This window comes from Leptodactylus fuscus, chromosome 10 (genome assembly GCF_031893055.1).
Source record: "Leptodactylus fuscus isolate aLepFus1 chromosome 10, aLepFus1.hap2, whole genome shotgun sequence".
NCBI classification, from domain to species: domain Eukaryota; kingdom Metazoa; phylum Chordata; class Amphibia; order Anura; family Leptodactylidae; genus Leptodactylus; species Leptodactylus fuscus.
In genome coordinates, this window is record NC_134274.1 from 20,277,943 (window position 1) to 20,299,394 (window position 21,452).

Consider the following 21,452-nt stretch of genomic DNA (forward strand, 5'->3'; position numbering starts at 1 on the left):
CCCTAGTTTACCCTAGACTACCAGGGAACTGGTCTGTGTGATCACTGTACAACAGGAAGGACATGTTCTCATACATGTAGTTTCCTCCTGATAACTGGCCATGATGTCCTTATTGTGTCCGGGTTATCTTCTGATACATGTAGTGTCCTCCTGATAACCAGCCATGATGTCCTTATTGTGGCCAGGTTATCTTCTCATACATGTAGTGTCCTCCTGATAACCAGCCATAATGTCCTTATTGTGGTCAGGTTATCTTCTCATACATGTAGTGTCCTCCTGATAACCAGCCGTAATGTCCTTATTGTGTCCGGGTTATCTTCTGATACATGTAGTGTCCTCCTGATAACCAGCCATGATGTCCTTATTGTGGTCAGGTTATCTTCTCATACATGTAGTGTCCTCCTGATAACCAGCCATAATGTCCTTATTGTGTCCGGGTTATCTTCTGATACATGTAGTGTCCTCCTGATAACCATCCATGATGTCCTTATTGTGGTCGGGTTATCTTCTCCTACATGTAGTGTCCTCCTGATAACCAGCCATGATGTCCTTATTGTGGTTGCGTTATCTTCTCATACATGTAGTATCCTCCTGATAACCAGCCATGATATCCTTATTGTGGCCAGGTTATCTTCTCATACATGTAGTGTCCCTCCTGATAACCAGCCATGATGTCCTTATTGTGGTCGGGTTATCTTCTTATACATATAGTGTCCCTCCTGATAACCAGCCATGATGTCCTTATTGTGGCCAGGTTATCTTCTCATACATGTAGTGTCCTCCTGATAACCAGCCATGATGTCCTTATTGTGGCCAGGTTATCTTCTCATACATGTAGTGTCCTCCTGATAACCAGCCATAATGTCCTTATTGTGGTCAGGTTATCTTCTCATACATGTAGTGTCCTCCTGATAACCAGCCGTAATGTCCTTATTGTGTCCGGGTTATCTTCTGATACATGTAGTGTCCTCCTGATAACCAGCCATGATGTCCTTATTATGGTCAGGTTATCTTCTCATACATGTAGTGTCCTCCTGATAACCAGCCATAATGTCCTTATTGTGTCCGGGTTATCTTCTGATACATGTAGTGTCCTCCTGATAACCATCCATGATGTCCTTATTGTGGTCGGGTTATCTTCTCCTACATGTAGTGTCCTCCTGATAACCAGCCATGATGTCCTTATTGTGGTTGCGTTATCTTCTCATACATGTAGTATCCTCCTGATAACCAGCCATGATATCCTTATTGTGGCCAGGTTATCTTCTCATACATGTAGTGTCCCTCCTGATAACCAGCCATGATGTCCTTATTGTGGTCGGGTTATCTTCTTATACATGTAGTGTCCCTCCTGATAACCAGCCATGATGTCCTTATTGTGGCCAGGTTATCTTCTCATACATGTAGTGTCCTCCTGATAACCAGCCATGATGTCCTTATTGTGGTCAGGTTATCTTCTCATACATGTAGTGTCCTCCTGATAACCAGCCATAATGTCCTTATTGTGTCCGGGTTATCTTCTGATATATGTAGTGTCCTCCTGATAACCAGCCATGATGTCCTTATTGTGTCCGGGTTATCTTCTGATACATGTAGTGTCCTCCTGATAACCAGCCATGATGTCCTTATTGTGGTTGCGTTATCTTCTCATACATGTAGTGTCCTCCTGATAACCAGCCATGATGTCCTTATTGTGGTTGCGTTATCTTCTCATACATGTAGTATCCTCCTCATAACCAGCCATGATCTCCTTATTGTGGTTGCGTTATCTTCTCATACATGTAGTATCCTCCTCATAACCAGCCATGATGTCCTTATTGTGGTTGCGTTATCTTCTCATACATGTAGTATCCTCCTCATAACCAGCCATGATGTCCTTATTGTGGTCAGGTTATCTTCTCATACATGTAGTGTCCTCCTGATAACCAGCCATGATGTCCATATTGTGGTCAGGTTATCTTCTCATACATGTAGTGTCCTCCTGATAACCAGCCATGATGTCCTTATTGTGGTCAGGTTATCTTCTCATACATGTAGTGTCCTCCTGATAACCAGCCATGATGTCCATATTGTGGTCAGGTTATCTTCTCATACATGTAGTGTCCTCCTGATAACCAGCCATGATGTCCTTATTGTGGTTGCGTTATCTTCTCATACATGTAGTGTCCTCCTGATAACCAGCCATGATGTCCTTATTGTGGTTGCGTTATCTTCTCATACATGTAGTATCCTCCTCATAACCAGCCATGATCTCCTTATTGTGGTTGCGTTATCTTCTCATACATGTAGTATCCTCCTCATAACCAGCCATGATGTCCTTATTGTGGTTGCGTTATCTTCTCATACATGTAGTATCCTCCTCATAACCAGCCATGATGTCCTTATTGTGGTTGCGTTATCTTCTCATACATGTAGTATCCTCCTCATAACCAGCCATGATGTCCTTATTGTGGTCAGGTTATCTTCTCATACATGTAGTGTCCTCCTGATAACCAGCCATGATGTCCATATTGTGGTCAGGTTATCTTCTCATACATGTAGTGTCCTCCTGATAACCAGCCATGATGTCCTTATTGTGGTCAGGTTATCTTCTCATACATGTAGTGTCCTCCTGATAACCAGCCATGATGTCCTTATTGTGTCCGGGTTATCTTCTGATACATGTAGTGTCCTCCTGATAACCAGCCATGATGTCCTTATTGTGGTTGCGTTATCTTCTCATACATGTAGTGTCCTCCTGATAACCAGCCATGATGTCCTTATTGTGGTTGCGTTATCTTCTCATACATGTAGTATCCTCCTCATAACCAGCCATGATCTCCTTATTGTGGTTGCGTTATCTTCTCATACATGTAGTATCCTCCTCATAACCAGCCATGATGTCCTTATTGTGGTTGCGTTATCTTCTCATACATGTAGTATCCTCCTCATAACCAGCCATGATGTCCTTATTGTGGTCAGGTTATCTTCTCATACATGTAGTGTCCTCCTGATAACCAGCCATGATGTCCATATTGTGGTCAGGTTATCTTCTCATACATGTAGTGTCCTCCTGATAACCAGCCATGATGTCCTTATTGTGGTCAGGTTATCTTCTCATACATGTAGTGTCCTCCTGATAACCAGCCATGATGTCCATATTGTGGTCAGGTTATCTTCTCATACATGTAGTGTCCTCCTGATAACCAGCCATGATGTCCTTATTGTGGTTGCGTTATCTTCTCATACATGTAGTGTCCTCCTGATAACCAGCCATGATGTCCTTATTGTGGTTGCGTTATCTTCTCATACATGTAGTATCCTCCTCATAACCAGCCATGATCTCCTTATTGTGGTTGCGTTATCTTCTCATACATGTAGTATCCTCCTCATAACCAGCCATGATGTCCTTATTGTGGTTGCGTTATCTTCTCATACATGTAGTATCCTCCTCATAACCAGCCATGATGTCCTTATTGTGGTCAGGTTATCTTCTCATACATGTAGTGTCCTCCTGATAACCAGCCATGATGTCCATATTGTGGTCAGGTTATCTTCTCATACATGTAGTATCCTCCTGATAACCAGCCATGATGTCCTTATTGTGGTCAGGTTATCTTCTCATACATGTAGTGTCCCCTCCTGATAACCAGCCATGGTGTCCTTATTGTGGTCAGGTTATCTTCTCATACATGTAGTGTCCTCCTGATAACCAGCCATGATGTCCATATTGTGGTCAGGTTATCTTCTCATACATGTAGTGTCCTCCTGATAACCAGCCATGATGTCCATATTGTGGTCAGGTTATCTTCTCATACATGTAGTGTCCTCCTGATAACCTGTCCACAATAAGGACATCATAGTCGGGCTTCTGACAAATTACAGAACATAGAAAGTTCCTACATTCATGGTCGTATCCATTGTCAACTGATCACGATAAAAGACCGCTAAGAAGGTTGGAGAAAAAATTTAAAACTCTGCAAAATTTTTCATTTACATTTACAAAAAATTTTGACTTTCAATTGTCTGCAAATTGTAATATGGTCATGTTCACAAGAAACACCCTTTAAGCTCGTGTAGCCTATTTGTTGAGGTTTGTTCTACTCTCTCCATGTACTATGTCCCAGTAATGGTGAAGGTCTGATCCTGGACAGGTCCTGCTTGTGCTAGGTTTTGTCCATTACCCTTTCTGTGAGCTACTTTGTGTGCTGCTACTTTACCTTTTCCGCGTGCCTCTTATTGTGCTCCTGGCTCGGGGTTAGTGCTGGTATCAAGTCCTGGAATGTTAAGTAACTGTGACCCAGCGATAACCTCGTGCCCCTAAAAAAATCAAAATGCTAAGCTGCTTTATTCTTCTTGCATACAAATGACGTTGTATTCAGTAGGTAGAGGAGACGCGCCTGGTGCAGATGGTTCCCGCTGAATGGTCCTTCTTAATGAGATCACCAGGATGTCACTGACAAAGAAAGGAGAGAGTATTAAGGGGAGAAATGTCAAGTCCCTGGCCTGAGCGATAGCAACTATGCTGTAACTTTTTTTTTTCTTTTTTTTTTTTTAAGTGATTTCTTTTTTTATATATGTAATTTTTTCGTGGCAGCTTGGCCATTTTATAAAAGAACATGAGATAGACAAAAGGTCAACTTTGTGGTCATACTTAGGTCAAAGAGGATGCCCCATATATGTTACTGATGGCATACCTTGAAGCTCCCAGGTCCCAATGTAAAATATGTAATGGGGCGACCCTCATACCAAGTGCTATCTATAAAACTGTTTTTATCTCTGTGCCCCCTGCGGCTACGGGGCCTGTTAGTGATTGCTACCTCTGCACAAGTGAACATACTAGAATGTACATATATACAATTGCATTACCACAAGATGATGGTAATGCAATTGTATATATGGATAGATGACCTGGTTCCTTTCCTTTGGTTGCTGATTGACCTCAGAGGTCACCAGAGGCGAGGATTTCAGCTAGAAGAAACCCCGGGGTGCCACTGGACCGGACTGGGATGGGAGATACCAGAGCACAGGGAACAGGTGAGTATGGTTTATACACCTTCCCCGGCATCCGGCCTGCGTAACACTGCTGTTAACTCCTTTTATGTCTAAATTGTCAAAGTACTCAAGGTGTTAATAGATCACATCTGTTCATCGCCTTCCACCATCCCAGTCACTGCAGTACAGATAGGATTGTTTTATCATTGACGATACGTTATCTTCTTCTCCCACGATTCTCTGTCCTATAACAAGGTCTTAAAAACTCAGACTCTGTTCTCATAGATGTCAGTGGTTGTCATTTTCCAGAATCCTCAATAAATCAAGCGACCGGTTGATAAGTTATCATTTCTTTATTGTAGGGCGATAAAGAAGTCTTTGAAAACTACTATAGAAAACAGAGAAGAAAACAAGCTCGACTAGTCCTCCAACCCCAGGCAAACATGGTGAGTATGTCGTCTCCATAGAATACCATGAGGTCTGTATAGAGCAGATGGTGACAGTAATATCTCTTCTGTATACTTTCTTCCTTCTGTTATAGCACGAGACCGTGGAAGGATATAGGAAATACTTCAGCCAGATTGTAGGGTAAGACTGGGCCAGAAATGGAAATAAATGAAATATTTTGACAAGTCTTTATTGGAATGTTGCAGAATAATGTTTCAATATTTCAAAAGAAAATTCCAGTAAAGTCTTATCGTTATGGACCATTAGGATGTCTGACTCTCTGTCTATGTATTAGCCTATGTTTTATTCTGTCTTTTTTATTTTCTTTCTATCTCATTTACTTATCTCTTTAACTATCTATCTATCTATCTATCTATCTCCTATCTATCTATCTATCCTTTATTTCTTCCTTCCTTCCTTCTTTCCTTCCTTCCCTGTATCTATCTATATTTTCATTCTTTCTTACTTGCTTATTCTTTCTTTTATCCATCTAATATCTATCTTCTTTCTTTCCTCTCTATTCATATTACTTCTCTCTGTCAATCTACCGTATTTATTATTTTTTCCTTAATCCATCAATTATCTTTCTTTGTTATTCTTCTTACAGTTCTGTCTATTCATATCTCTCCTATCTATCTATCTATCTATCTATCTATCTATCTATCTATCTATCTATCTATCTATGCATCTATCCATCCATCCTTCTATCTCATATCCATCTATCTATCCATGCATCTATCTATTCATCTATCTTTCTTTCTATGCATCTATCTATCTACTATGTCTGATCTGTCTACATACCTTCCGTCACACATTACCGGATATAATGATGCAAGTATATGCCAGTCTGCCATACATTGACTGCTGTCTTATTCTCTGAAGCCTGATCTTCTATGCCCCGTCCTTGTGTGATGATTATATATATATGAAGCACTGATGCACAGAATATAAAACGTAACGTTTATTAAATTTCTCCTAAAATATCCAAAGAGAAATCTTCTTAGGACCAAACCACTTAAAATTCACCACATCCCAGTATACAAGGTATACAGCACATATCAATGTACGATAGGTATATAATAGTAGACCACTGTTTGTGATCCCCAGATGGTTCACTATGGGATATATCAGTGCACAACCATAATACCTGTATAAGGTATAGAATAACTGGTTAGAGCTCTCCAGCCCCGGTTGAGCTACCCTACAGGAGCCTTTTCTTTGTTGTGATCTTGTGTGATGATTATCCAATATCGGTGTCCATCTTGCTTTAGGTTTTTCGTGGTGGAAGATCACATTTTACATGTAACACAAGGTCTGGTAACAGGAACCTACACGACAGAGCTGTGGACCATGGCGCAGTCCAAGATCATCGCTGCCCTCCGCACTCACTCAGTAAGTAAGAAGGATCCTCAGGTTATGGGCTCTTGGAAAAGAATAGACCTGAGTATGCTGAAAAGCAGGATCATGTCAGAGTGAGAAATTGCTCTTCCATCATTGTGCTTTTTTTGTAATTAGATGTTGTTCAGATTTAGAAGGAGACCTGCCAGGCTTTTGTTTTTTTCCCAGAAGACTCAGGCTGTGAGCCACAACCATTTGCATAATCCTTCTCTGATTTACAACTGACTGGGCCCTCCAAACGCACTCCGAGCCCTGCACTTCAGACTATGCAGAGTTAATCTGCTGTTATTATTGCAATCTGTCCTCATTAGTCTCTACTGACCTCTTCATTAGATCAGACTGAATAGTTCAGTCCGGAGTGTACCACCAAGAAACAGGTCCTAATTATCATCCCAAAAACCCAGGCTCCAAAATCAACCCAGCCAAGACGCCTCTACTGCAGACCCTACCACTCCTGCTGTTTTATTAGTGGTTTTTTAAGGGGTATTCCGGGACTATTAGCTGTAGAATAGACCATCAATATTCGTTTGGTAAAGTCTGACATCTGGGATTGTCGCCGATTTGCTGTTTACAGAGGATCTTTCTCTCAGGAACCTAATGGCACAAAATCTTTTGCATCGGGGCACAGACCTGTAAAACTGACCCAAAGTTATAAAAAAAAAAAAAAATGATGCTCCAGAATTATTATAATATTGGAAATAACCTTATTAACTGGAACTAAGACATCTCAATAGAAGTCCAAATACTCGGACCATTGGACAAGGACTGTGCAGATCCGGAAGAGATTTGTTGCAAACTCTTTGAGAAAAACGTCAATTTACTCATGTGTTTTGGGGACTTGAATACCCCTTTATCCAGTGTGCATCACACATGTGCATCACATATCAATAGAAGTGTTAGGCTCCCTTTAAAGAGGACCTTTCACCAACTCCAACAACTCCTGCTCCTTATATCATTTAATAGCTGCTTCATCACTGATTCTAGCACAATTGGATTTTTTTCTCCAGCCCCCACCATTCCTGTGCACTGAGTGCTGTTAGTTTTGGTGCCTGATATACTATTTAGTCTCTGTACTGTCAGTGGGCGGTGTCAGGCAGGAGCAGACAAGGGGTGGGATTCTGAGCTCTGGCACTGGCTGCCTCTGATTGGAGCTCTGAGTCACGCCCCCTTCTTGACACCGCCCTTTTAACATTACAGAGCCTAAATAGCACATCAGGCATCAAAACTACCTGCGCTTGTTGTTCAGGGATGGTGGGGGCTAAATAGAAAATTGAGTGGTGACTATTAACTGATGTAAGGTGGAGGTGGTGAAAGGTCCTCTTTAAAGGAAGCCATCAGATTAAAGCCCTGTGATGACTAGTATGGTCCTCAGAGATTTCACTTTTGGACAAGCCTTGCAAGGATTTCCATTACTGTCTCTCCAGCTCTCGGCACTTGCTCTGATTCAGATAAATTAGGAAGCCTGCTTTACATTGTGTGCTATCAGAGATCTGTGCAATTACAAGTGGCGTTGACAGTATTATTGCATTCTGTACATCTGTATGACACGAAGGTTTCAATACTCGGGGCACTTGACAGATCTCAGCAGTGTGCATTGTTTTGCTGTAACCCAGTGCCAGTTGCTTTTGCCTGTGCAATTTTACACCTCTTTGAAGAAGATGGAATTGAGCCAAGCAATAAATTGTCTGAAATAGGAGAGATAAGCCTCCGCTGCCGTCTAATTCATGCTATGAAATCTTCCTACTTGCTATTATTTTATTGCATGAAACCTTTAAAGTGTGCCCGCTGCAGGCTGTTGTGGGGAGGGGCTCATTTTAAAGGATCACAAAAATGCAAGATATCTTTTTAAAGGGGTTTTCTGGGCTACAAATTATTGATGATCTATACTAAAGATCATTGGGTGGACTCCTGCAAGCCCCATCGATCGTCTATTCTCAGAGAATGGAGCAGGAAGCAGACAGTGCCGTTCTCTGTGTAGTGGCTGAACTGAGTCACTGCAGATTTGGTCCCCTTCAAATGAGTAGGAGCTGATCTGCAGTACCTGGTCTGGCCACTACAGAGAGAACAGAGCTGTGTGCTTCCTGCTCCATTCTCTGTGTGTCATCTGCTGGGTCCTACTGATCTGGTATTGATGACCTATCTTTAGGATGAATATTTTGGTCCCTAGTACCTTCCTCTCGCATACTGACCATAGTCCCCCTCTTTCACAGTCAGGACACCATGCTCCTATTACCTTCCTCAGTGATATCAGCAGCAGTTGGTGCACGTCTCAGGACCTGTGGTGACATCATCCTCACAGTCTCCGGTCCTGGATGGTGCATTTGAGTATTCGGTTTTGCAGAAACAGGATATAGACTTGGGTACAGGTATTAGACATAGGTGACAGCCTCAGTAGTAGCAGACTGCGTCAAGGATTACTTGAGTGGGAGAGCCTGCTTACGCTCCCCTTCCACTGCTCGGAGACTCCTGAATGGCTGATCTGCGCCCGGCTAGGTGTTGGACCCCCACAGATCACATGCTGATAGGTCACCAGTATACAAAACCATGCCATATTATTTACAGAATTCATCTTCATTGTAGATATTATCCTGTATAAGTTTCCAGTAGTGACAGAGTTAACCTTGAAACCTGATTGTGCGGACTTTAATACTATTGTTGTAGCAGATCACAATCTATGACGGCGTCTGTCTTCACCTTGTTATTTACTCCACCATGAGGCTCTGAAGGTGTAATATTTGGTAATGCTCTTAACAAACTCAATTTCTTTGCAGTCATACTGCACCGACCCCGATCTGGTGCTGGAGCTGAAGAATCTCATTGTGGTGTTCGCTGATACTCTGCAGGTCAGTGTAGTCGTCCTATATGTCCTATACTTACAGGCCTTAAAAAACACACTTGGATACCAATGCAAGAACCATTCATTTGAGCGATATTTTTTGGAATAGATTTGACTTGGGTCAAGAGGACCTTTCACCAGCTCCATTTTGTTTGCATTCCACCACTTCATTGATTCAGGCACAGTTTGAATTTTTTTTCTCTAGCCCCCACCATTCCTGAGCCATCAGTGCAATTGGTTTTGGTGTTTGATAAGCTCTCTAGACTCTCTAATGTCATGTGGGTGGTGTCAGGCAGGAGCAGGCAAGGGGGTGGGATACTGAGCTCTGACACAGTTTGGACATTACCAGAGAGCTCTAAATCATGCCTCAACCCTTGGCTGCTCCTGACTGACTCCACCCACTTGATAGTAGAAACCTAATTAGCATATCAGGCACCAAAACAAACAGCACTGATAGATCAGGAATGGTGAGGGCTAGAGAAAAAAAAATCCCAACTGTGCAGGAATCAGTGGAGCGATGCCTATTAAAGGATACAAAGATCTGGAGCTGGTGATGATGGTGAAAGGTGATCACAACTATCATGTATGTGTACATACAACACAAAGTCCCTATAGGGGATGTCACTTCCCCCTTATTACACATCTCACAGGGTATATCTTGAATACTCCCCCATAGAAATCAGTAGGTTCTGCTCTAGACCATTGTGACCTATAGTCCATCTCCAGGAAACCATTTATTTTAGGCTTAGTGGCAAGAGTTGGAATTCCAGGATTTTATAAGTCCCTATAGGGGATGTCACTGCCCCCTTATTACACATCTCACAGGGTATATCTTGAATACTCCCCCATAGAAATCAGTAGGTTCTGCTCTAGACCATTGTGTCCTATAGTCCCTCTCCAGGAAACCGTTTATTTTAGGCTTAGTGGCAAGAGGTGGAATTCCAAGATTTTATTTATTTTTTTTTAATTAAAATTCAAAACCTCACCAAAAATTCTTAAAAAATATGTTTTAACATAAAAATGTCATTTGAACAATGGGTCATTTCCTGACAGCACATTTCTAGAGATGAGCGAACACTAAAATGTTCGAGGTTCGAAATTCGATTCGAACAGCCGCTCACTGTTCGAGTGTTCGAATGGGTTTCGAACCCCATTATAGTCTATGGGGAACATAAACTCGTTAAGGGGGAAACCCAAATTCGTGTCTGGAGGGTCACCAAGTCCACTATGACACCCCAGGAAATGATACCAACACCCTGGAATGACACTGGGACAGCAGGGGAAGCATGTCTGGGGGCATAAAAGTCACTTTATTTCATGGAAATCCCTGTCAGTTTGCGATTTTCGCAAGCTAACTTTTCCCCATAGAAATGCATTGGCCAGTGCTGATTGGCCAGAGTACGGAACTCGACCAATCAGCGCTGGCTCTGCTGGAGGAGGCGGAGTCTAAGATAGCTCCACACCAGTCTCCATTCAGGTCCGACCTTAGACTCCGCCTCCTCCGGCAGAGCCAGCGCTGATTGGCCGAAGGCTGGCCAATGCATTCCTATGCGAATGCAGACTTAGCAGTGCTGAGTCAGTTTTGCTCAACTACACATCTGATGCACACTCGGCACTGCTACATCAGATGTAGCAATCTGATGTAGCAGAGCCGAGGGTGCACTAGAACCCCTGTGCAAACTCAGTTCACGCTAATAGAATGCATTGGCCAGCGCTGATTGGCCAATGCATTCTATTAGCCCGATGAAGTAGAGCTGAATGTGTGTGCTAAGCACACACATTCAGCACTGCTTCATCACGCCAATACAATGCATTAGCCAGTGCTGATTGGCCAGAGTACGGAATTCGGCCAATCAGCGCTGGCCAATGCATTCTATTAGCCCGATGAAGTAGAGCTGAATGTGTGTGCTAAGCACACACATTCAGCACTGCTTCATCAAGCCAATACAATGCATTAGCCAGTGCTGATTGGCCAGAGTACGGAATTCGGCCAATCAGCGCTGGCTCTGCTGGAGGAGGCGGAGTCTAAGATCGCTCCACACCAGTCTCCATTCAGGTCCGACCTTAGACTCCGCCTCCTCCGGCAGAGCCAGCGCTGATTGGCCGAAGGCTGGCCAATGCATTCCTATGCGAATGCAGACTTAGCAGTGCTGAGTCAGTTTTGCTCAACTACACATCTGATGCACACTCGGCACTGCTACATCAGATGTAGCAATCAGATGTAGCAGAGCCGAGGGTGCACTAGAACCCCTGTGCAAACTCAGTTCACGCTAATAGAATGCATTGGCCAGCGCTGATTGGCCAATGCATTCTATTAGCCCGATGAAGTAGAGCTGAATGTGTGTGCTAAGCACACACATTCAGCACTGCTTCATCAAGCCAATACAATGCATTAGCCAGTGCTGATTGGCCAGAGTACGGAATTCGGCCAATCAGCGCTGGCCAATGCATTCTATTAGCCCGATGAAGTAGAGCTGAATGTGTGTGCTAAGCACACACATTCAGCACTGCTTCATCAAGCCAATACAATGCATTAGCCAGTGCTGATTGGCCAGAGTACGGAATTCGGCCAATCAGCGCTGGCTCTGCTGGAGGAGGCGGAGTCTAAGATCGCTCCACACCAGTCTCCATTCAGGTCCGACCTTAGACTCCGCCTCCTCCGGCAGAGCCAGCGCTGATTGGCCGAAGGCTGGCCAATGCATTCCTATGCGAATGCAGACTTAGCAGTGCTGAGTCAGTTTTGCTCAACTACACATCTGATGCACACTCGGCACTGCTACATCAGATGTAGCAATCTGATGTAGCAGAGCCGAGGGTGCACTAGAACCCCTGTGCAAACTCAGTTCACGCTAATAGAATGCATTGGCCAGCGCTGATTGGCCAATGCATTCTATTAGCCCGATGAAGTAGAGCTGAATGTGTGTGCTAAGCACACACATTCAGCACTGCTTCATCAAGCCAATACAATGCATTAGCCAGTGCTGATTGGCCAGAGTACGGAATTCGGCCAATCAGCGCTGGCTCTGCTGGAGGAGGCGGAGTCTAAGGTCGGACCTGAATGGAGACTGGTGTGGAGCGATCTTAGACTCCGCCTCCTCCAGCAGAGCCAGCGCTGATTGGCCGAATTCCGTACTCTGGCCAATCAGCACTGGCTAATGCATTGTATTGGCGTGATGAAGCAGTGCTGAATGTGTGTGCTTAGCACACACATTCAGCTCTACTTCATCGGGCTAATAGAATGCATTGGCCAGCGCTGATTGGCCGAATTCCGTACTCTGGCCAATCAGTGCTGGCCAATGCATTCTATTAGCTTGATGAAGCAGAGTGTGCACAAGGGTTCAAGCGCACCCTCGGCTCTGATGTAGCAGAGCCGAGGCTGCACAAGGGTTCAAGCGCACCCTCGGCTCTGATGTAGGAGAGCCGAGGGTGCACTTGAACCCTTGTGCAGCCTCGGCTCTGCTACATCAGAGCCGAGGGTGCGCTTGAACCCTTGTGCACACTCTGCTTCATCAAGCTAATAGAATGCATTGGCCAGCGCTGATTGGCCAATGTATTCTATTAGCCTGATGAAGTAGAGCTGAATGTGTGTGCTAAGCACACACATTCAGCTCTACTTCATCGGGCTAATAGAATGCATTGGCCAGCGCTGATTGGCCAGAGTACGGAACTCGACCAATCAGCGCTGGCTCTGCTGGAGGAGGCGGAGTCTAAGATCGCTCCACACCAGTCTCCATTCAGGTCCGACCTTAGACTCCGCCTCCTCCAGCAGAGCCAGCGCTGATTGGCCGAATTCCGTACTCTGGCCAATCAGCACTGGCTAATGCATTGTATTGGCGTGATGAAGCAGTGCTGAATGTGTGTGCTTAGCACACACATTCAGCTCTACTTCATCGGGCTAATAGAATGCATTGGCCAATCAGCGCTGGCCAATGCATTCTATTAGCGTGAACTGAGTTTGCACAGGGGTTCTAGTGCACCCTCGGCTCTGCTACATCAGATTGCTACATCTGATGTAGCAGTGCCGAGTGTGCATCAGATGTGTAGTTGAGCAAAACTGACTCAGCACTGCTAAGTCTCTGCATTCGCATAGGAATGCATTGGCCAGCCTTCGGCCAATCAGCGCTGGCTCTGCCGGAGGAGGCGGAGTCTAAGGTCGGACCTGAATGGAGACTGGTGTGGAGCGATCTTAGACTCCGCCTCCTCCAGCAGAGCCAGCGCTGATTGGTCGAGTTCCGTACTCTGGCCAATCAGCGCTGGCCAATGCATTCTATTAGCCCGATGAAGTAGAGCTGAATGTGTGTGCTTAGCACACACATTCAGCTCTACTTCATCAGGCTAATAGAATACATTGGCCAATCAGCGCTGGCCAATGCATTCTATTAGCTTGATGAAGCAGAGTGTGCACAAGGGTTCAAGCGCACCCTCGGCTCTGATGTAGCAGAGCTGAGGGTGCACAAGGGTTCAAGTGCACCCTCGGCTCTCCTACATCAGAGCCGAGGGTGCGCTTGAACCCTTGTGCAGCCTCGGCTCTGCTACATCAGAGCCGAGGGTGCGCTTGAACCCTTGTGCACACTCTGCTTCATCAAGCTAATAGAATGCATTGGCCAGCACTGATTGGCCAGAGTACGGAATTCGGCCAATCAGCGCTGGCCAATGCATCCCTATGGGAAAAAGTTTATCTCACAAAAATCACAATTACACACCCGATAGAGCCCCAAAAAGTTATTTTTAATAACATTCCCCCCTAAATAAAGGTTATCCCTAGCTATCCCTGCCTGTACAGCTATCCCTGTCTCATAGTCACAAAGTTCACATTCTCATATGACCCGGATTTGAAATCCACTATTCGTCTAAAATGGAGGTCACCTGATTTCGGCAGCCAATGACTTTTTCCAATTTTTTTCAATGCCCCCAGTGTCGTAGTTCCTGTCCCACCTCCCCTGCGCTGTTATTGGTGCAAAAAAGGCGCCAGGGAAGGTGGGAGGGGAATCGAATTTTGGCGCACTTTACCACGTGGTGTTCGATTCGATTCGAACATGGCGAACACCCTGATATCCGATCGAACATGTGTTCGATAGAACACTGTTCGCTCATCTCTACACATTTCTATTAAATGACCTCGAATATATCTGTATCTGTAAAAATCTTATCTTACAGATCAGACATTTTTTTTATATTCAAGTACAAAATACACAAACAGAAATTCAGAATGTTCCCTGTTTTATCCGTGTGAAATCACACAGCTCGGAGAATTGCGTTTCGCTATACGTGTTGCTTCGTAGGTTTTCGCCAATGAACAATAATCCTTTCACTGTTCTGCTGGGCAGACATGAAATTTTCCAGCTTTCTAACCGCTGTGAACTGTCAAGGAAAATAGATGTTTGCCAAGACACAATTCCTTAATAATGAGAGGACACTACTAATTGTTATAGTCCTTTGCAGGTCACTGTCATGGTGTCATTGCTGCGTCTGTAAGGCATTGTAGAGTTTCAACTATACAGTTTGGGAGTAAATGTTGCACCTGACATCCATCTGGACAGGACATATAGTGAAGTGTTGTGATCGTCCACCTGATATTCAGCATTATTGCAGCACTTATACGGTTGTCCTTTCCATTCTCCTGCAAAAAGTGGATTGAGTAGAAAGGAGAAGTATAAGAACTTCCTATATATTTCCCATTCCTTCTGTAGCCTTCCTTGGGTTTGGGTCAAAAAAACGCATCAAAATCTGCAACAAATAAAGCTGCGTTTCCGCAATGTGGGGCCTCAGCCTGAAAGCGTTTTCCAGTACTGACATATTGACGTAGCCTTACTTTGCGTGATATAACTGGAGGTATACCTGCAATCTTGAAAACCTTCCAGGTGTTGAACTAGGGGAAATAAATAAGATATATATACTTTAAGAATCACTTGACTTTTTCCATTGTGGTTGTTGTTGCCATTGTGCACTTATGTGTTTCACTTTCCTTTCTTTTAGGGATATGGATTTCCAGTGAATCGACTCTTTGATCTATTGTATGAAGTTAGAGACAAATATAATGAAACTCTGCTCAAAAAGTGGGCCGGGCTGTTCAGGTGATGACATCTCTTTTTCCTATGTCATTGCAAATAAAATTGACAATCCTGTTCTTACCTAAAGGCGTCTCTGAACTTGTAGGTGCTGCAGTGCCCACAATATGGCCATCCGAAATGCTAAACAGGGAAATGTGGGTTTCTGAGAATTAACTATTGATGATGATCTATCCTTAAGATAGGCCACTAGTGTCTGAATGGTGGGGGTCTGACACCAGGGACCCCCACAATAGACTGCAACCTCATGGCAGCCGTGCCATGTAAACTTTTAACGTGAACTCCTTGGTACACGGAAGAGGATACAGTATTTGCCTCTTTAGTCCCAGGTGTCAGACCCCACCAATCTAATATTGATGACAATATTTTAGTCTTGGAAAAGCCCTTTAAGTCCAGTTGTCCAGTCTTGGCTCAATATACATTACCCTAGACTACCAAATAATCTAACTTTAACCCCTTTACTACTCTAGACCCCCTTAGACTCTCCTTGCAACCTTAGACTACCGTGGACTGATACCACCCAGTAGCCATCAAGGCATTGTCAGGCTTCTTAATTGATGACCTACCTTTAAAGCATGACACACCATACATTGTATAGTAGCTGTGCTTGGTAACACAGCTCAGCCCCATTCACTTGAATGGGACTGAGTTGCGAACAGCTCATGTGACTGATGAACGTGGCATCACATGGCCTGTGAAGCAGAAGGAAAGTCTCTATTGCTTCAAATGATTTGTCAATCTAGTATGGGAACTTGCACACGGCATGCAAATGGCCATGGTCAGTCTGGAAAATATGGCCCTCATGCGAACCTTGTTTTCGGGACTGAATGCGCTCGTCTACAAGAGGCCTTAGACAGTGCAAAACCAGACAGTCCCTTTAAAACACAATAGTTTTTGCCTAGATTTCTAATGGATGGATTTCTGTGACTTTAGGGATATTTTTGAAGCTGACAACTACAGCCCGATTCCCGTAGCCAATGAAGAGGAGTACATGGCCGTAATTAGCAAATTTCCTTTCCAAGATCCAGAAGGTGACAAGGTAAGTAAGCCTAATAGGTGTTTGTTTGACATGCTGTTGCATAACCTGTAAGTCACTTTAAGGTGAGGGGTTAAAGTGATTGTATCACTCCACCTGGGGGCTTTATCTCCCAATTATGGAAATCTAGTGTATTTGTCATTCAATTAGATGTCTTGTGACCTCCTAGAAGGAAAGGACTTGTGAGACCCTTGTAGAAAGGACATTTCTGATAACCTTACGTTTGATCATCGCTGCCATTTGTCGCTTTGTAACTAAGTTATACAATTGAGCATAGGAGGTTAAAAAAGTGTTAGGGGGGGGCAAATATTTACTGAGTGTCTGGTTTTGGAACCATCTTGGTGTGCTTAGTATGGTTTATACTACTATATGGTATATATAGTGCCTAGAGGAAAAGGCAAGATACATGTGACAGCTATACAGTATATATTAGATTATAGGGGTTTTCTGACCCCACAAGGGCTTTTTCATATGATCGATCCAACACCTGGCCCAAGCACTGACTAGCTGATCCACATATCCAGACTCCATAATACCTCCTTATGATCCTCTTAGACATGGCAAGTTGTATAATACAGCAAAAGTGGGCAATTCTAAGTAGTATAAAACCATCCAATAACCGAGTCGGAAGCGTTTATTGCTTTGTATGTTCGTCATTGTTCCTGGACATAAACTGGGATCGGTTACAAAATTGGAAATTGGGAAATGCAAAAGTTTACCGACAAACATTCTGCTAAGCAATTGACATTTAAGAAAGCAGACGTGATAATCCGTGGGTATAAAGGATCGTCATACGATCACCGTTGCGTGAAAGGCCCTTAGAATCCGAGGGCTCGGGTAAAAGTCTTTGAGGCGTCTTTTTGAGTCCTTCGTTTCTTTCTTTTTTCAAGGTATCTTTCCCAAAGAAACTCCCAATGTCTCAGTCTGTGCCGCAGATTTATATGCAGGTCAAAGAATTTATTTATGCAAGCCTTAAATTTTCGGAATCAATTCATCGTAGGTAAGTGCTCACGGATGGTAATATGGTCAACCTCATAGGATTCATGTCCATTGGGAAAAGGACTCTATTGGGGTTGACTGAAATGGTTAATAAAAGTCATAAGTTTACACAAGTTTGACATAAAGTGGTAAAAATTTAAATTTTAAATTTTTTAAAAAAGTTTTCAATGGCCAATATCACTGTTTTAAAGGGGTCCTCCAACCCCCTTAAATTGTTTGCCTAGAACGTTAGCTTTAAAATAAGAATCTGAGTAATGCCATATTCATACGACCGATCAGTTCAGCATTAATTTTTTTTTTCATGGACCCATTTTGGGTCAATGGGCGAATCGGGTCCATTAAACGGCCCCGGTAGCCTTGAAAAGGATGCAATACCTTCTATTCTTTTAACACATCTCTGGTGCCATTCAGCCAATGTACTTGGTCATATGAGTAGGCTCTAATACTTCCCATCCCTCACTTCCGGGATCTACTGCTTAGTTATTTGTTTTGATCTCCAGTGATGACATTTTGACATGGACCAATAGGGAATTTAGATTGGGGTCGGGAGTGTTGAGAATACCTGTAAGGTGCTGTGCATTATGATGGCGTTCTATAGGAAAGCATAAGTAAAATAATGGACATGTGACATCACTGGGGCCACCACTATAGCCATATGTATTTGGGAAGTCCATGATCCATATTCCAACAGTGTAACCACTATACCAAGTGAGCAAAGTTGATCATATTCACCCAAATCCCCTGTTGGGCTGATTCCTACATTTTCACAGTGCCGAGAGTCCTGTCTCTACTTTCTCTGCTGACTTACTCTGGGTCATGTGACTGACCCCGCTCTACTGAGTATACAAGCTTTATGAGGGGTTGGTCACTCAGAGATGCTGAAAGTTTTTATTCCCCATATAACCCCTTTATATTATGTGAATGGTTCCTGTCTGGCAATGACCACAGTCTAAGGGCCCCTTCACACGGCGTAAGCGCTCGGCTCATTCCGAGCCGTACACGCGAGCGCTTCTAAACACTTCCCATTCACTTCAATGGGAGCCTGCGTAAAGCCGGCTTTACAAGCGCTCCCATTGAAGTGAATGGGAAGTGTTTAGAAGCGCTCGCGTGTACAGCTCGTAATGAGCCGAGCGCTTACGCCGTGTGAAGGGGCCCTAAAGGTGCCCATATACAACAAATGTGCCGAAGTGGCTGAGCTTGACCTTTGTGGCCTCCCATGGTTTGGAAAAATGAGAACCATGGCAGACTACTTTGTATCTTCCACTGTCTGCCAAAAATTTGGCCTGCCATTATGGAGACTTTCCCGCCATGGTCGACCAAAACTACCAGGCATGACGTAATTGCCTGAAATTTGCTCAGGCCCCGGGGAGTCAAGTTTATGTTGCCAGTAGGATTGTTATCGCTTGGCTGTACGGGGACCGATCATTATTTTGCATGTACAGCTGAGGCTAAATTCACATCCACACCAGAGACTCCATCGCAGAAACCACCAAAAATTGTCGGAGAGAGAAAAGGCCTCATCTTTCCTCCACTTTTAGTATGAAAAGAGCGGACTCCATTATAGTCAAGTTCTGAGGGTAACCACTGTTTAAGTAGTCTGGCTCTCCATCATTTTGTGTCTTTCGGAGTCCATAGCGAACCCAAGCAACGGAGACCCTGCCCCAGATATGATCTCAGCCTTACTCCACACTTGCCGACTCGTCATTTATTTGCTTCACAACCATCAAATTGACCGACCAGACCTACATTTCTTTAGTTTCGATGAATTCTCTTTAGCCATATTTGGTTAGAAGGAATCTCGGAGGATTGTAACAAGTCCAGTCTGTGTCCCTGTGTCACCCGGACCCATTGGTGCTCCCACTATAAGGTGTTTGTTTAGCCTGAGCAGATTAACCTGTTCCATTGTGATCCGCATTTTCTGTAATTGTCTTTCTATCCCTGCCTTGGTCTAAATCAGTTAGAATAACATTTGAGAGCCCAGCATGAAAACACAGTGGCCAGAAGCCTCCTTCCAGCTTATCTGCCATGTCTTATCTGTTAATGAATGTAAATTAGACTCGTTTCACACATCCTTAATTGATCCCGGGTACAATTTACACATAGTAACGAGTAACCTTTTGACCTAACCTGTATAGAAATACTCTGACCAATAGGAGGAAAGCTCCGGTGTGTTTTCAATACAAGTGGGGAAAAAAACTGCGGCCATTAGGAAGTGTTACCAGCCTAATTGTGACGTGTGCCCACCACAACTAGATGCCACATTGTACGTGGTGAAGTGGAGGTGCAGGACGCGACGAAAAGTCACATTCTAGCAGTCATTCATAAAGGACAGGCTGGAGGATAGTAGTGTGATCTGGCTGGTTCCTAGGGACAGCACCTCCAAATTTTATGTGCCCGAGTTGCCAGCAGACATGGGCAGTATGGTCATGTGACCGTGTGTCCATTAGAGTGCCACATAAGACTCCAACCGTGTCTCATCCGGACATGGAACAACTTGGGCAAAATCATCCTAAAAGTGACATTTTCCAAAAAATAGTAAATATAAAATAGGTTTTAAATTTTATATATTTATGCATATATATTTATGTATATATATTTTTTGCCTTTTAAAAAACTTTTTCTACTTTTTTGGGTTGCGATTCTTTAAACTTTTTTTTTTTTCTTTTTTTTTTCACTCTCTCAAATTAGGTTTTTATAACATAGTAACTTAGTTACTTTGTGGTTATTATACTTTTTTAATTTTAAAAAAATTAAATTTTTTCATAAATTTTCATTTTTATAATATTTTTCTTAGACCCCCCATTAATCTATCTAAATTTTCTTCAATCACAAATATCACCTATATAGTGAACTATAAAGAAAAAGGAAGATATATAAAAGTCATATATACCAAGTAATTTAAAAATTCATTAAAAAATAGTTTCATGGAAAAAAAAATTCTGTTCTTAGACTGAAACTTCACTTAGGACTGCTATTATATATCAATACATGTCAAATTCCATAGTGATTCCAGGGAAGAATCCAACCCCTACACAGGCATTGCCATATAATATAGGTCCATAGGGGCCCTGTATGCTTCCATACAGGCTCCATGCTCTTGCCTTGTGCATAAATCATGCAATAATATAGCATTATAAAATTCCTTAATAAGGGGCTATAGAAGTCTTAAGGGAACCCTGAAACGTAACTCAAGATGTCCCAGTTTCTTTCTACTACTGACCGCGACCTCTGGCCTGGACAAGCCCCCTGCCGCAGTACTGCATCTATACACTTGATGGCAGCACTTACCTGCATCCTCTCGGGGGCAGATTATTCCTTGCTTGCACAAATCAATGTTATGTAGATTCGGCTGGTTTGGGTGCAAAATTTGGCATATTAATTGCAAAATAAATAAATTATATATATATATAATATATATATATTATCATCCCAGTAATTGCCAGCCAGGCCATAGCTATAGTAGGTTATGTATCCATTATATGGAATAAAACTTGGGCTAATAAGTATGAGAAGGAAAATATCTTCATCCCAGTGCCAGGCGGCAGCTGCAAAAGCAACCCCAATTTTAGGGTTTATGGAAATAAAATTGTGAATGTTATCTATTCAGTATTCTGCATATACAATGCTCCTAATAGGTCTAGATTTTTCACGATTTTCACACAATTCCTAATAATCTATGTGCATATATTGGTTA

The 21,452-nt window shown here is 43.2% G+C and overlaps 1 protein-coding gene across 4 annotated transcripts in view; it reads left to right on the forward strand.

The window, feature by feature from the left end:
• EXOC6 (exocyst complex component 6) overlaps window positions 1-21,452 on the forward strand; it is a 154,345-nt gene that overhangs the window by 54,087 nt on the left and 78,806 nt on the right. For all 4 annotated transcript variants that reach the window (XM_075258751.1, XM_075258753.1, XM_075258752.1 and 1 more), the window contains exons 9-15: window positions 5,337-5,420; window positions 5,516-5,562; window positions 6,693-6,813; window positions 9,591-9,662; window positions 15,632-15,729; window positions 16,657-16,762; window positions 17,650-17,759. In XM_075258751.1, the coding sequence (XP_075114852.1) occupies window positions 5,337-5,420; window positions 5,516-5,562; window positions 6,693-6,813; window positions 9,591-9,662; window positions 15,632-15,729; window positions 16,657-16,762; window positions 17,650-17,759 (638 nt within the window). The remainder of the gene's footprint in view (window positions 1-5,336; window positions 5,421-5,515; window positions 5,563-6,692; window positions 6,814-9,590; window positions 9,663-15,631; window positions 15,730-16,656; window positions 16,763-17,649; window positions 17,760-21,452) is intronic.